Source organism: Macaca thibetana, chromosome 3, assembly GCF_024542745.1.
Source record: "Macaca thibetana thibetana isolate TM-01 chromosome 3, ASM2454274v1, whole genome shotgun sequence".
Taxonomy (NCBI): Eukaryota; Metazoa; Chordata; class Mammalia; order Primates; family Cercopithecidae; genus Macaca; species Macaca thibetana.
Window position 1 is genome coordinate 107,527,819 of NC_065580.1, and position 13,695 is coordinate 107,541,513.

General features: G+C 45.1%; 1 protein-coding gene across 9 annotated transcripts in view; it reads right to left on the minus strand.

Moving 5' to 3' along the window:
- ELMO1 (engulfment and cell motility 1) overlaps positions 1-13,695 on the minus strand; it is a 578,919-nt gene that overhangs the window by 332,855 nt on the left and 232,369 nt on the right. The window contains exon 1 of one of the 9 annotated variants that reach the window (XM_050783310.1): positions 1,387-3,655. The exons of the other annotated variants lie outside the window; for them this stretch is intronic. Coding sequence (XP_050639267.1) covers positions 1,387-1,440 — 54 coding nt within the window. The 5' untranslated portion in view covers positions 1,441-3,655. Of the gene's footprint in view, positions 1-1,386; positions 3,656-13,695 lie in introns of those variants that run through there. 9 annotated transcript variants of the gene reach the window in all.

The following is a 13,695-nucleotide window of genomic DNA, read 5'->3' on the forward strand; positions in this document are numbered from 1 at the left end:
CCATCTCCAGCAGATGCCCCTGAACTGTAAAAGCTATACGGCAGAGGCCTCCCTCTTCCTGGTCCCCATTTTCCGGCCCTTTCCCTTTGCCCTAATGCTCATAAGTGACACGGAAGGCTGCAGTGGAAATGTGGGAGAACCCTTCCGAGAAACATAAGCAAAAGCTTTAGTATATGACATCGCGGATAAATATATAAAAGGGCTGGGGGGACGGAGAGAACCAAATTCAAAACTGCTAACTTCAGGCTCCATCCATGAACAACAGAAGGCAAAAAATGCAGGCCGATTTCTGCGTTATCATGAAACAGGAAGATGAGCACTCAGGACCTCAGCCATGAAAACGCTTGCTTTCCCTCACTGCTTTGCGCTGGCTATGCAGCAAGGTCATCGACAAATGAACAACAGGAAAGCAGGCAAAGGCTCAATAAGCCAAGAATGGAGACAAGGCCTCCTGGATTTACCTGAATTGAATGTAAAGAGAGACTGAGACCTTGTAGCCAACACGTTCCCTTTTCCTTAAATAGCAAGACAGCACAGCCTCGAGGCTGAGGTGGGGGAGGACTGGCATCAGGGTGAATGGGGCCAAACGCTGGCCCTGCCACTTGCTTGCTGTGAGCATTTGGGAAGGATTTACAGCATCCCTGGAAAACTGGAAGCATAATTTTGCTTTCAACCCCCAGATAGAAACGTGGTCTTGCTCCTGCTGGGTTTAGCTTGAGATCCAGGAAGGACAATGCTCTGCGCATGTTCCCTTAAGAAGCAGCAAGTGGATGGCCGGTGTGTGGTCTTCATTAGTGGGAATACCACGCTAAGTCTAGAAAGGTCACAGTGAGACAAGCATTTGGTGGCCTTCTCAAGGACTCCAAGGGAGTGGAGGGTGTCCCTGGCACAGGAGGCTAGAAATAAAGCTTCACTGAGATCTGCTACTTTCGTCTGTGTCACTGCCTTGCTCCCGTGAGTGTCTGCACCTGTGACTAAACAACTTGAAAACAAAAATTAAGTCTGCATATGTCTCCTTGTCCTGCTCAAACACTGTAGCTATTGTGGGCAGGTTTCAAATCTTCTGAAGCTGTAAGCCTCTTTTTCTTCATCTCTAAAATAGACATAATAATCCTCGTGTCTTGTGTCTTGTGGAGACAGAATGAGATACCGCATATGGGAACTTTCTGGCTCAGGTCCCAAAGAGTCCCCTAGATGCTACTGCTACTGGGTGTGGCTGCTGCAGCTATTTTCTGCAGTTATTTACTGGGATAAGACCAGTGGAAACCCTAGCAGGCCACCTAAAAATGATAGATTCTCAGCAGTCTAGCCAGTTTGGTAATGTAAACATTTAAAGAGGAGGGACAGGAATAACAAGAAAGCAAAGGGTTAATAAATACCCCTTACCCTTTTAACCATGTTGTCCCAAGCACCATCTGGGGAGTGTGCACCACTTCTCATTGGAAAGTTTGTAGGTTTGCAGAGTTCATGGAAGATTCTTCCTGCTCCTCTTTCTCTCGTCTTCAGAATGAACAAGTACAGGAAGTGTGCAGAGATGCCCGCACAGGGCCAGTTCTTATGTAACCATGTGATTCTCAAATTGGTTCTTGTCCCTTCCCATTGGAAAGGTTTTGACAGTCTTCCTACACATACAAAATGCCATCCCCAGAATTAGAATCCCACGCCATGAAGCCGGCTCCCAGCATAAAAATTACTTCCTGGCAGACGTGAAACAGACATGTCCGAGTCTGGACATCGTGCTCACATCTCCTCTCCCGAGGTCACATCGCACTGAATTCAGAGGTAGGAAGGACACTGTGACAAAGTCACCACTTGGAAAAACACAAAACAAAATAAAAAGTATCGCAACAGCACACTATCTCAGGAGAAAGGATAAACATAGAAGGCATGCTAGCTTCGCGTGGAGCTGTTCGATGGCCATCAAAAGCAGGGTCAATGGGAAGCAGGTAACTGGATCATGAGACTCTTAACTGGTCATTCCTTCCCTCTCTTGCCTGTAACCCAGAATAACCAGCGTGATTCTCAGGGGTGCTTTGATATGATCCTACTAGAGGCAAAGTCACGAGTACAGGCACCTACAGAAAATCTTTGGAGGAAGAGGTGCTGGATGCCTATAACTACCCATCCCAGGTACCAGGACCCCATCACCACTCAGCCCCGCCAGATTCTGGTGGTCCTCTGTCCTAGCAGTGCCTAGCCTAGGTCCAAGGCACTCTCCAAAGGGTATCATGGATAGAAAAGTGTTTCCTGTCATGGACAGTCACATTGATTCAATGTATATTGTGGTTTTGAGCCTTACCTGCTTTTGAAAATCTGCACAAGAGTAGGCACCATAAAGACATCCTCGGCCATGTGCCTACATGCTAATTCCCGAGTAGCAAAAATGCACAGCAAAAAATCCACCTCTTCCTTCACTAAAGAGGCTCTCTGAGGGGTATAAAACTCCTGCACTGCTAAGCACTCTTATGAAAATTCTCTAGAATTCGTGGACTTTGGGATATGCCACTCCTCAGGATTAACTGTTTTTGAAGCCACGTTGAAGAATGTCCCCAGTCATCTGGGGTGTAAATGCATTCTGCAGACTCATTTCCACCATCAGATCCAAATAACAATCATCAATTGTAAAAAACTTACTAAAATTGGCTCCATGCCAAGGCTTCTCAGCACTTAACATCAATTAACTCATTAATGTCCATAACAAGCCTGGGTGGGAGATACTACTAGATCCAACTTACTAATGAGGCAAGGAAGGTTAGGTAAATTGTCCAACGTCACAGAGCTAATGAGCGATGAAGCTGGGATGCAAAACCAGGCAGTCTGGCACCAAAGGCTGCACTCATAAAAGCTATGTTTTATTAGCCTCACACAGAATTGACTTGCTTATATATCATGAGACCCTGATGTTTCCTCGCCCTTGGTTCCCTGTGTGTCACCCTTGCACCTGCTGGATGGTGCTCTTTTGCTCTAATGCCCCATGTGCAAAGAAAGGATGCCAAGGAAGTTTGCACGATACACCAGAGACGAAGGACTGACACTGTTTAATATGTTGCCTCTCCTTCTGCCACAGCCAGGGTATAGAGTTATTGGAGATTTTGAGCTACAAGGGGGAAGGAGGAAGATTCTGGCTGGAAAAGCATTCTTCTGCACCTGCTGAACTTAGCCCCCACTAAGTCCTCCACCTCATGAACACATCAGAGCTGCTCTTTATCCAAGCGCCATCAGCCTGCAGAGTTTCTCACACACATGCCTTTGATAGGCACGCCCTCTAGTGGCCAGAGAACAGATTCAACCTTAACCGCCCACAAATGTCCTTCCTAAGGCATAGCAATGCGTGCTAAATAGGAAAGGAGTTGGAAAAACACGAGTGGAAGAAACCTATCTTTTCACCTGGTGTTCAATAACCATCCTGGAGAAATTGTGTCTGGAGTTAAAGTTAATTACCGTAAAAAGTAAGAACAACGAAGGTCAAGTATTATCATGGCAATGAATCATAGGTCGTCTGTTTTTAAAAGTTTTCCCTTAAAACACTTCCTTAAAAAACATGAAAACAGGCTGAACATGGTGGCTCACAACTGTAATCCCAGCATTTTGGGAGGCTGAGGTGGGATGATCACTTGAGCCCTGGAAGGTGGAGGTTGCAGTGAGCCATGATGACGCCACTGCACTCCAGCCTGGGCAAAAGAACAAGACCCTGTCTCCAAACCACACCACACCACACCACACCCCACCCCACCCCACCCCACCCCACCCCACCCCCCCCACACCAAACCAAAGTTTTAAAAGTCCAATTATTCATGCATCCCCTTTTCAGATGGAGTCCACAGGTCACGGGTGCTTCTGAAATTAGACTATTCCCAGCAATCAGTACTCCTCCCTGCTCCCCCCAATGCCGGGGTAGGAAGAAGGGAATAACACATCACATACGAAAGTCACCAAACAGATGGAAATAGTGGCAACAGCACATGCCCTGCAGCAAGAGCAAAACATGGGCCGACTCTTCACCCGAGACAGTGACAGAGAGCTTGTGTTACGACTGCCCCCAGGGGTCCCACTGCACCAGTTCGGATGTCCTTTCTCAATGCAGTGGATGGCAAAGGTGGGTCACAGAAGAAAGATCTGCAGGTATTCTAAGAGGGACTTCTCGATCTCTCTGCACCCCTAGGAGGTATGATGATGCTACACTGAAGTGGAAATGGCCCCATGAGACCTTGAGTTATCTGAGAAGAGCCCATTGTGCAGAGGCCCTGCCCCGTGACTTAATGTGCTTGGTTCGCTTGGTTCAATGACAGGAAATAAATCTCATCTTCTTCGGTTTTTCAAGAGTTTTCCAAAGCTAACTTTTTCTTTCCTACATGTGCAGCTACAACTTGTTTTTCATCCCCCCAGAGACAGACAGGGTCTCGCTCTGTTGCCCAGGCTGGAATTCAGTGATGCAATCATAGTGTGCTGCAGCCTTGACCTTCTGGGCTCAACGGATCCTCCCGCCTCAGCCTCCCAAGCAGCTGGGACTACAGACACGTGCCACCATGCCAAGCTAATTAAAAAAACTTTTTTGTTTTGTAGAGACAGAGTCTCACTTAATTGCCCAGGCTGGTCTTGAACTCCTGGCCTCAAGTGATCCTCTCTCCTATGCCTCCCAAACTGCTGGAATTATAGGAGTGAGCCACTGCACCCAACTAGCAGCTACAACTTTAAGACAACTATGGTCTCTGCATATAAAATTAAACATGAAGACAGTGCATGCCATTCTCTCTGTCGTTTGACCAAAAGCATCCAAGAAACACAGCACAGAGGCAACCCTGAACATGTACGGGCAGGGTGCTGGCAATCCTCTCTTCACCTGTAACGAATGAGCCACTGAAAAGGATGCCCACCTGCCAATCAATGAAGTGTGCAACGAAACTCTCTGACAGTTTTTGCCTGACCCATCGGCCGCCCACTTTGGCTTCTCTTCCCTTTTAAAATTCTCTTTTATGGCCAGGCACCATGGCTCACACCTGTAATCCCAGCACCTTGGGAGGCCAAGGCAGGTGGGTCGCTTGAGCTCAAGAGTTTGAGACCAGCCTGGGCAACATGGTGAAATGCTGTCTCTACCAAAAATACAAAAAAATAGCTGGGCCTCGTGGTAAGCGCCTGTGGTCCCAGCTACTCAGGAGGCTGAGGTGGGAGGACAGCTGGAGCCGAGGAGGCAGAGGTGGAAGTGAGCCGAGATTGCACCACTGCACTCCAGCCTGGGTGACAAAGTGAGACCCTGTCTCAATTAAAAAAAAAATGCAAATAAAAATAAATTCCCCTTAATATTTGTAAGAGTGAGGAAGGAAAAGTTAGAGATGAAAAGAATGCTCAAGAGGCTCGAACGCTCCCCACCATTAAAACAGAAATCTCAACAGTACCTCTAAACATACAGCTCCAGAGGTGGCTACTGTTTAAAAAATTGAAAAATGATTCTAAAAGATTCTATTTACCTGAGAACCACATGTCAAGAGTCAGATCAAACTTCCCCAGACAGCTTTGCATAACTCCCCACCAATGCTGGTTCACTTTAACTCCCTTTACTATCCTGCCCTCTTCATGTTATTACTGTCACATATTTTAATTATGTGACAGAACTTTCAACCCCCAAATACATTATTATTGTTTTTACAGCCAATATTCATAGAGATTTTCCATTTCCAGTGCATTCTTTCCTGTACTTCCATGTTAAAGCAGAAAGCAAACATTACTTGTACAGGTTGCCTGCCCTACTTAAAATACTTTCATGGTAGAATAAGGAAAAATAACTGGGAATGAGAGTTGGGAGACTCGGGTACTGGGAAAAAGCCCATCTGCCATGAACATCAGGCAAATCCCATTTAATACGGAGGCCAGTTGCACATCCAAGAATGCTTCTAGCTCCTTCTGGGCCCTGATGAAAGCTTTAGAGCCCTCTAAGGAGACCCCGAGAACCCGAGAACCCCCTGTCGTGGCCTTTAAACTTTAAGCAACTTCAAACCCTTCAGGCTTATAAGCAGGGTTGCAATGTAACAGAAACGTCCCAGCAGCTAGCCGGCCAGAGTTCAGCGGGCTGGCTGAGAGCCAATGGCTGTGTATTTGCGCCACCTGGTGGCTATTTCTGCTCTGGTTCACTAAAGGAATTTCCTGGCTTGTTGAGGTCAGGGATGCCTCAGAAGTTATTACGATTGGGGTCTGCAGCATTTCAGATAGGAAAAAGAGAGTCTCTGATCTGATCCAAGTGTCAAGGAGGCAGAGAGTATAAGATATGGTCCCTGAGGAACAGGCACATCTGCGTGAGTTCATGCAGCCCGAACCATCCCGGGTAATCCCTTTACCCATGTCCCCCAAGGATCCCTCAGGGGAAAGGGGCTGACTGGGGCTGGTGGACTGGCTAGGATTGGCAGAGCTTCGCTACAGAGCACCCTGGGACCTCTTGCATTCTATATAGCTATAACCATACAGGATTTCAGAAAATGTGTGTTTTTAAATATACTGTCCTTTTACTTTGAGGTTTATGGGTTATATCTAAAATGTATTTGAAAGCAAAGTGCTTGTTTAAGAATACTATCCCAGTTATTAATATGGGATATAGGGAAAAGTGATTCGATTGACAAAAACCTGCATTATCTTGTGCTTTCCAGAGATGGCCTGTTGCAAAAAGAGAATACCACAAAAATTAAGAGAATGTCAAAATTTAATTTCTTCTATTCCCACAAATGTATTCTAGATTCTTACTAATACTGTCCTTGTACTCCAAGAGACTGCACCACATTCTTAGTGATGAAAGCCTGTGGTAAAATCACATTGGGATCAGTGCTGAAATACAACGCAAGTCCACTGTAGACTGGGTTCTCTTCATCTAGAATGATTTTTCTGAGAATTCACCAGGTTTCAGGGATGTAGTATTTTGGTATAGCAGGCATTTTAAGGCAGTTTCTGGCTTTAAAATAAATGAATTGAATCATAGTAAGTTATAATACTTTCCCTGTGAATTCCAACATGGTACTGAGTAGTACTGAATGATTTGCAGAAATTATTTAACTTTTCCTTCTTACTATAATTTACACTTCCCTCAGGTGGCCATTTTTCCCCATCAGTGAGAGAATATTGGGGCCAGGCCGTAGTGCAGAAAAAAATGAGTCGCCTCTTTTTCAGGGTTTGTGGGTCAAATTGGTCCCAATGGCTTAGGATGCATTTCAAGGGTGAGCCTGTTGATGCCTGAGTGTTTCCCAGCTGCAAGACAAAATCGCCAGCGTTTTGGTTTGCTTTGTTTCTCCCCCTGCCCAAGAACCCTCAACAGTCCCTGGACCCTGCTGATGGGAATAGCTGCGCTCACCGATGCAGCCGCAGAAACACCCCCTGCCCAAGAACCTGCAATGGTCCCTGGACCCTGCTGACTGGAACAGTTGCGCTCACCAACGCAGCAGCAGAAACACTAGTTTTCCTCCCAGACCACAAGGGGGACCAACAAAAGTCGGATTTAGTGGCCCTTACCAACACATTCTCAAAAACCTGCACCCTTGCCTGTCCTCCTAGACCATAGAGAGGACTGAGAAAAATCGGATTTAGTGGCCCTTACCAACGCATTCTCGAAAACCTGTTAAAGTCCTAAGCATTCCTCTGTTAGTATTGGGACCTTACCCATGTCCTATAAAGATGTTATGCCCCCAAAATGAAGTGGACGGCCACACCCTGAGGGAGGCACGGGCTCTCCAGAGTCGGAAGAGTGATGCCTTTTCTCCTCACTTATATGAATAGGCAGGATACAATTTCTGAGGCTCCCCATATCGTAGCTTCAGGAATAGCTTCTGTTAGGCCTGCTTGTCTGAGGAGGGATCCTAAAATTCCAGATAGCCCCCTCTACAACGGGTATTTGTGCAAAAATTATGTCCTTCTGACTGGTGAGCCCGGGTGCCTAAAGAAGGTAACAGAGTCCTGGAGTTTATACTAGAAATCATTCTTATACAAGAAAGTAGAAAAGCACCAGAGACAGTGGTTTTTCAGATGCAGGACTAGCCTCGGAGAAGAGAGGTGACAGGAAGTTTGTCTGGCAGGCGTTAGGACCCAGGGGACAAGGGTCAGGATAGATAGGATAGATGGGTGAGTCTCGCTTAGGCGACATGCCTTTGAGAGTTCTGCTCAGGGCCGCAGGATCAGCCAACTTGCTTTCAGGCTCCTGAAGCTGCATGGCTTTCCTCTCTGTCGACCCTTGGCTCAGCCCAGAAGTACAGGGGAAGCGGGAGCTGGTTCCAGGCAAACCAACACTCCCAACTCCGAAGAGTCATGGGGTTGCTAGAGAACCCTTTCCCAGAAAGCCTGACAGCTGTGTCTTTAGTCCAGTGGCCATGTTAGTCACTTTTAACTGGACAACAGGTGCCCGGTATTTAGCCCCCGAATTCTAAGGAAAAATAGGACAGAATAGCAAGCGAAAGGGGTCCGATGGTACTCACCGCTTGGCAATATGCAATAGTCTCACCACTTGGCGACAGGTGATGGTCCCATCTGGGTCAGCAAAATGTGTCCAGAATTGCTGGGATCTTGGTCTCACTGACTTCAAGAATGAAGCCACAGACCCTCACAGTGAGTGTTACAGTTCTTAAAGATGGCGTGTCCGGAGTTTATTCCTTCTAATGTTTGGATGTGTCCAGAATTTCTTCCTTCTGGTGGGTTTGTGGTCGCTTATTTCAGGAGTGAAGCTGCAGACCTTCGCGGTGAGTGTTACAGTTCATAAAGACGGCACGTCCGGAGTTGTTCGTTTCTCTCAGCGGGTTCCTGGTCTTGCTGACTTCAGGAGTGAAGCTGCAGACCTTCACAGTGAGAGTTACAGCTCACAAAGGCGGCGCGGACCCAAAGAGTGAGCAGCAGTAAGATTTATTGCCAAGAGCGAAAGAACAAAGTTTCCATAGCATGGAAGGGGACCCGAGCTGGTTGCCACTTCTGGCTCAGGTGGCCTGCTTTTATTCCTTTATTTGGCCCCACCCACATCGTGCCGATTGATCCACTTTACAGAGAGAAGATTGGTCCATTTTACAGAATGCTGATTGGTCCATTTTACAGAGTGCTGATTGGTGCATTTACAAACCTTTAGCTAGACAGAGTGCTGACTGCTGCACTTAGAATCCTTTAGCTAGACAGAAAAGTTCTCCAAGTCCCCTACCCAATTAGCTAGACACAGAGCGCTGATTGGTGCATTTACAAACCTTTAACTAGACACAGAGTGCTTATTGGTGCGTTTACAATCCTGTAGCTAGACACAGAGTTCTCACCTGACCCAGAAGCCCAGCTGGCTTCACCTCTCATTACCATTTAAGAGCAGACTTTCTCCTCCCCACTTATCACAGACGGGGGGCCTCTGGGATTCTCCTCTCCATAGTTTACTTCTGCCCAAAAGCTCCCTGGGGACTTCCCAGTATAGTAGACTCTTCTTATTTGCAGTATTTGTGTCCTAGAATATTGCTGCAAGTATAACTTACTTATAACTACTTACTTATAACTACTGAACCATTGCTCCTAGGAACAATATAGAATTGTTTCTGCGAGCCTTTGACCATAACGTTTTTGCCAACCAGTGAATATATAACCTTGTTTTATGTGTGTTTCTGTTTAAAGACACCCTATTTAGTATACGTTGTTGATTCATTAACATTGAATGCTCAGCCAACAGTTCTAGACTGCCTCAACAAAGCTTAACAAACCCGTATATTTTTGTATTTTTTCTGCGTGGCACATCACAGCCTTCTTACACTTCGAAACACTAAAACGGCACTTCAGCACCACATTTAAGGGCCATGTGAAACTGAAATTACCATCAGAAAGCAGGAAGCACAAAAGTGAGAAAAACGTGGCCTAGACAGACTGGGAAAGGGACACCTGTTTGAGGCATGAGAGCTGAAACAGGAAGGCAGGGCGGTGGCTTGTTGTCTTGTTCGACTTCAGCTGGAACATCTGAGTTGGGCAACTCAAATTTTTCTGCCACTATGCATTTGTCCCAGAATGATCTAAAAAAGCACTTTGAATATTGATTTGGGCGTTACAAATAAATTTCAGCAAATAGGCAAATTTGCAAATATGGAATCCATGAATAATGTGGACTGATTGTATATAACAAAGCCCTTTGAATTTAAAATTCTTCTATAACTCTTCCCTCACTCCTAAAGCCAACTCTACTTCTGTCTCTGTTTGCAACATAAATGCTGGCCATGATAAAGGACCTGCAGTTTCCCAAGCACCCAGTGTTCTTTTGCCTTTAACTGTTACTTTTACCACGCATTTCACATTACCCTCCTGGGACAACCTACAACTCTCACATTCTGCCATCACAATCCATCATGGTGTCAGAGCACTGGGTGCCGTTCCAATATTAATAGCAATCATAACATCGTAATAATAGCATCTAGATTCACAGACTATGTAGCAGGAACTGCTCTGAACAACTTACAAGTATCTACTAATTTAATCTACACAACACACATATTGATAGAGAAAATTATTACCCCTCATTTTAAAGAATAAAAAAGAGACATGAAAACGTCAAGTACCTTGCCCAAGTCACTCAGCCTGTGAGTGGAAGAGTCAGAAATCGATGTCAGCAACCCAAATCTATAGCCCAAGCTTAATCACAATGTTACTCTCACAATGACTATTGACACCTAGTAGCATTGAGACAAAGATGCTTCCTTCCTTAGTATTAGGATGGAGACAGAGATAGAGAAAGAAAAATATAAATATGCAGTTCATTTAATCCCTGCCATCTCTATTTGGTGAAAAACTGTATTAAGACGACACCAACCCCTGCATATGTAATTTTGTATAATTATATTTGTGTAACTACAGGTAATTACTTTCTATCACCCAAGAAGGTAGAAAATCCTCTTAAAAATTTGAACATGAACCTTAATTCTGAAATAATGTTTTTACCGTTACCCATAACCTCTTCCACCTTCACATTTTAGTCATTTTTCCCTCCAGGATGATCCTGAAATATTATGAAAAAGTTTTGTAAAATGTTTCATGTTAAAACACATTATATCGTTTAGAAACAATTTTAAAAAAAGAAAAAAAACAGCTTATTTTCTCCCCAGTCAATACAAAGGAAAGGAAAACAAAGCAGCTAGGGGAAAAAAAAAAAAAAAGCCTTGTCTGATTTTAATATCTGCTTTGATTCAGAAGGGATCAGAAAGATGAACTACAGACATCTCCTTTTTCACGCTCATCCACTAGACTGAACAAGGAAAAATTCACAAATAGGCTACAAATTGGAAATCAAACCAGAGACAAACTCTGAAAGGGCTCTAGCCATGAACACAACACTTTGCAGAGTGTGAAAGCCATGGTGCACAGGTCTTGGTGGCTACAATCAAGAGGGACAAGTTTGTAGATAGCATTTCCCCTGCTCTCAAAATAAAGTCATCCTAGAGGTGAGGGTCTGCCTTCCATTACTCTCAGGAATCCATGTGCCCTTTCTTAGAAGTTCCACTAAGAATAGCATTATCCCGGAGGGGCACAGTGGCTCACACCTGTAATCCCAGCACTTTGGGAGTCCAAAGTGGGTGGTTCACCTGAGATCAGAAGTTTGAGTGCAGCCTGGCCAACACGGCGAAACCCCGTCTCTACTAAAAGTACAAAAATTAGCTGGGCATGGTGGCACACTCCTGTAGTCCCAGGTATTCAGGATGCTGAGGCAGGAGAATCACTTGAACCTGGGAGGTGGAGGTTACAGAGAGCAGAGACTGTGCCACTGCACTCCAGCCTGGGTGACAGAGCGAGTCTCTGTCTCAGAAAAAAAGAACAGCATTATCGCAAACAACTCTGTCTCTTCCCACCAAGGGACCTACAAAGGCTTGTCCATTTTGAAACCAGAGAAATCAGTAACAGAGATCTTAGAAGATGGCTGGGGTAGTGCCTCATGCTTGTAATCCCAGCACTTTGAGAGGCCGAGATGGGCAGATCACCTGAGGTGAGGAGTTTGAGACCAGCCTGACCAACATGGTGAAACCCGTCTCTACTAAAAAGAAAAAAAAAATTAGCTGGGCGTGGTGGTGGGCACCTGACAAGAGTAAAACTCTACCTAAAAAACAAAAAGCAAAACGAGCTCTCAGAAAGAAGACGAAGCACCTTTTCTGTGTTATGACTAACCTTACAAGCCACTCAGCCACCTAGATTGTGACTTTAGAATTATTTTATCAGAAAAATCTGCTCCACTGGCATGTTGTGCTGAGAAGGAATGTGATGCCCATCTGCCTCCTCAAAGGTGTTGTGGTTTATTATCCTTTAATAAACTGTTCTTCTTGCCTTGTTGGAGCAATGGCCCCTTTTAACTTGGAAAACTTAAAAGACTGCAGATGATTTCTAAGATGTGTTCTCTCCAAAAGGAAGAAAGGGAAGTAGCACTGGCTGAGTGCACCTCGGTTCCAGCTGCTGTGCTAGTCGTGCGCAGACGGTCCTGTGGGGCCCTCCCATAACCTCAAAATGGAAAAGATGCTGCCCAGTTTCACAGCTGAGAAAACCCATGCCCAAACAGGTTAAATGACTGAACCACTGGCCCATGGCTCAAAAGCAGGAAAGCTAAAATTAAATCTAGGCCCAGTGAACTCCAAAACCTTGTCATGGGATGCTTCCTGGGCATTGCCTACTTGGGAGCAGAAAAATGAGAAATAGCAGTCTTCATCTTATGAACTGAACTTTTCTTCAGAGGGATCCAAAAGATGATCCCAACCTCAAATTAATCCTTAACGTTCAGTAAGGAGTTTAACAGGCAAGATGACTCCTCTTTGGGAAGTACAGAGAGCATTCTGCATGGGACTGCTTACAGCATCTAGAGATTTTGCAGCTAGACCCTGGTATCATCAGCTAGCTTTCAGTGTTTTCCCAAGACCGTCTCTAGGTGGTGCCATGACCATGCGGTTCTGTTTACTGAGGCCCGTCTATTTCTGGCTGACTGGGTACTCAAAGTGAAAATATCTGCTTGTCAAAAGTTGTTGGATCATTTCCAGCATTCAAAATCATTACTAAATAGTGGTTCCAACTTCTCAACTCTCTGATGCAAGACTGTGACCTGGGAGAAGTTGCAGGGGAAGAACTAAAATCAAAAACTAAAAAAGAACCATGGAAAAATAAAGAAAACCAACACTCTCTTATGATTATTCTCTGTGCAGGGTCTTTGCTTTTTCTAGGATGACTTTTCAAGTCCTCGTAAGTGCTAAAGGTCTTAACACCACCTCCAATTAACATTGTTAAAATAAAAAATAAAAAAAATTTAAAAACTATTATTCTGTACTCATGAAGCAGAGCACTCCCCAGACAGGGAAAACTAAGAGACACACCAAGACTAAGCTGTACAAGGAATTAACAAGAATGTTTAGACAGATGGAGCTACATTGAGAAAATTTACTCCGATTTTGGCTCACGGAATACCCTGGTCACCTCACGTAAGAACAGGGCCTGAAAATAAAAACGAGATGCTTCATAGCACACACTCCCATTCCAGATACCCCTCACAGGGACCCAGATTCTACAGTAATCCTATTTCCTCCATGTGGTCATCCCACAACCTCCCTCTCTCCTCAGTCCCTCCATACTGTGCATTCTGGGATCCAACTACCCCCGAGGAAAAACCACTACTGGGATGGAAACACATGCATCCCCGGGACAGCACATGGAAAGAATTCAGGTTTTGGACTTTCTACATAGCTCAGAAGAAAT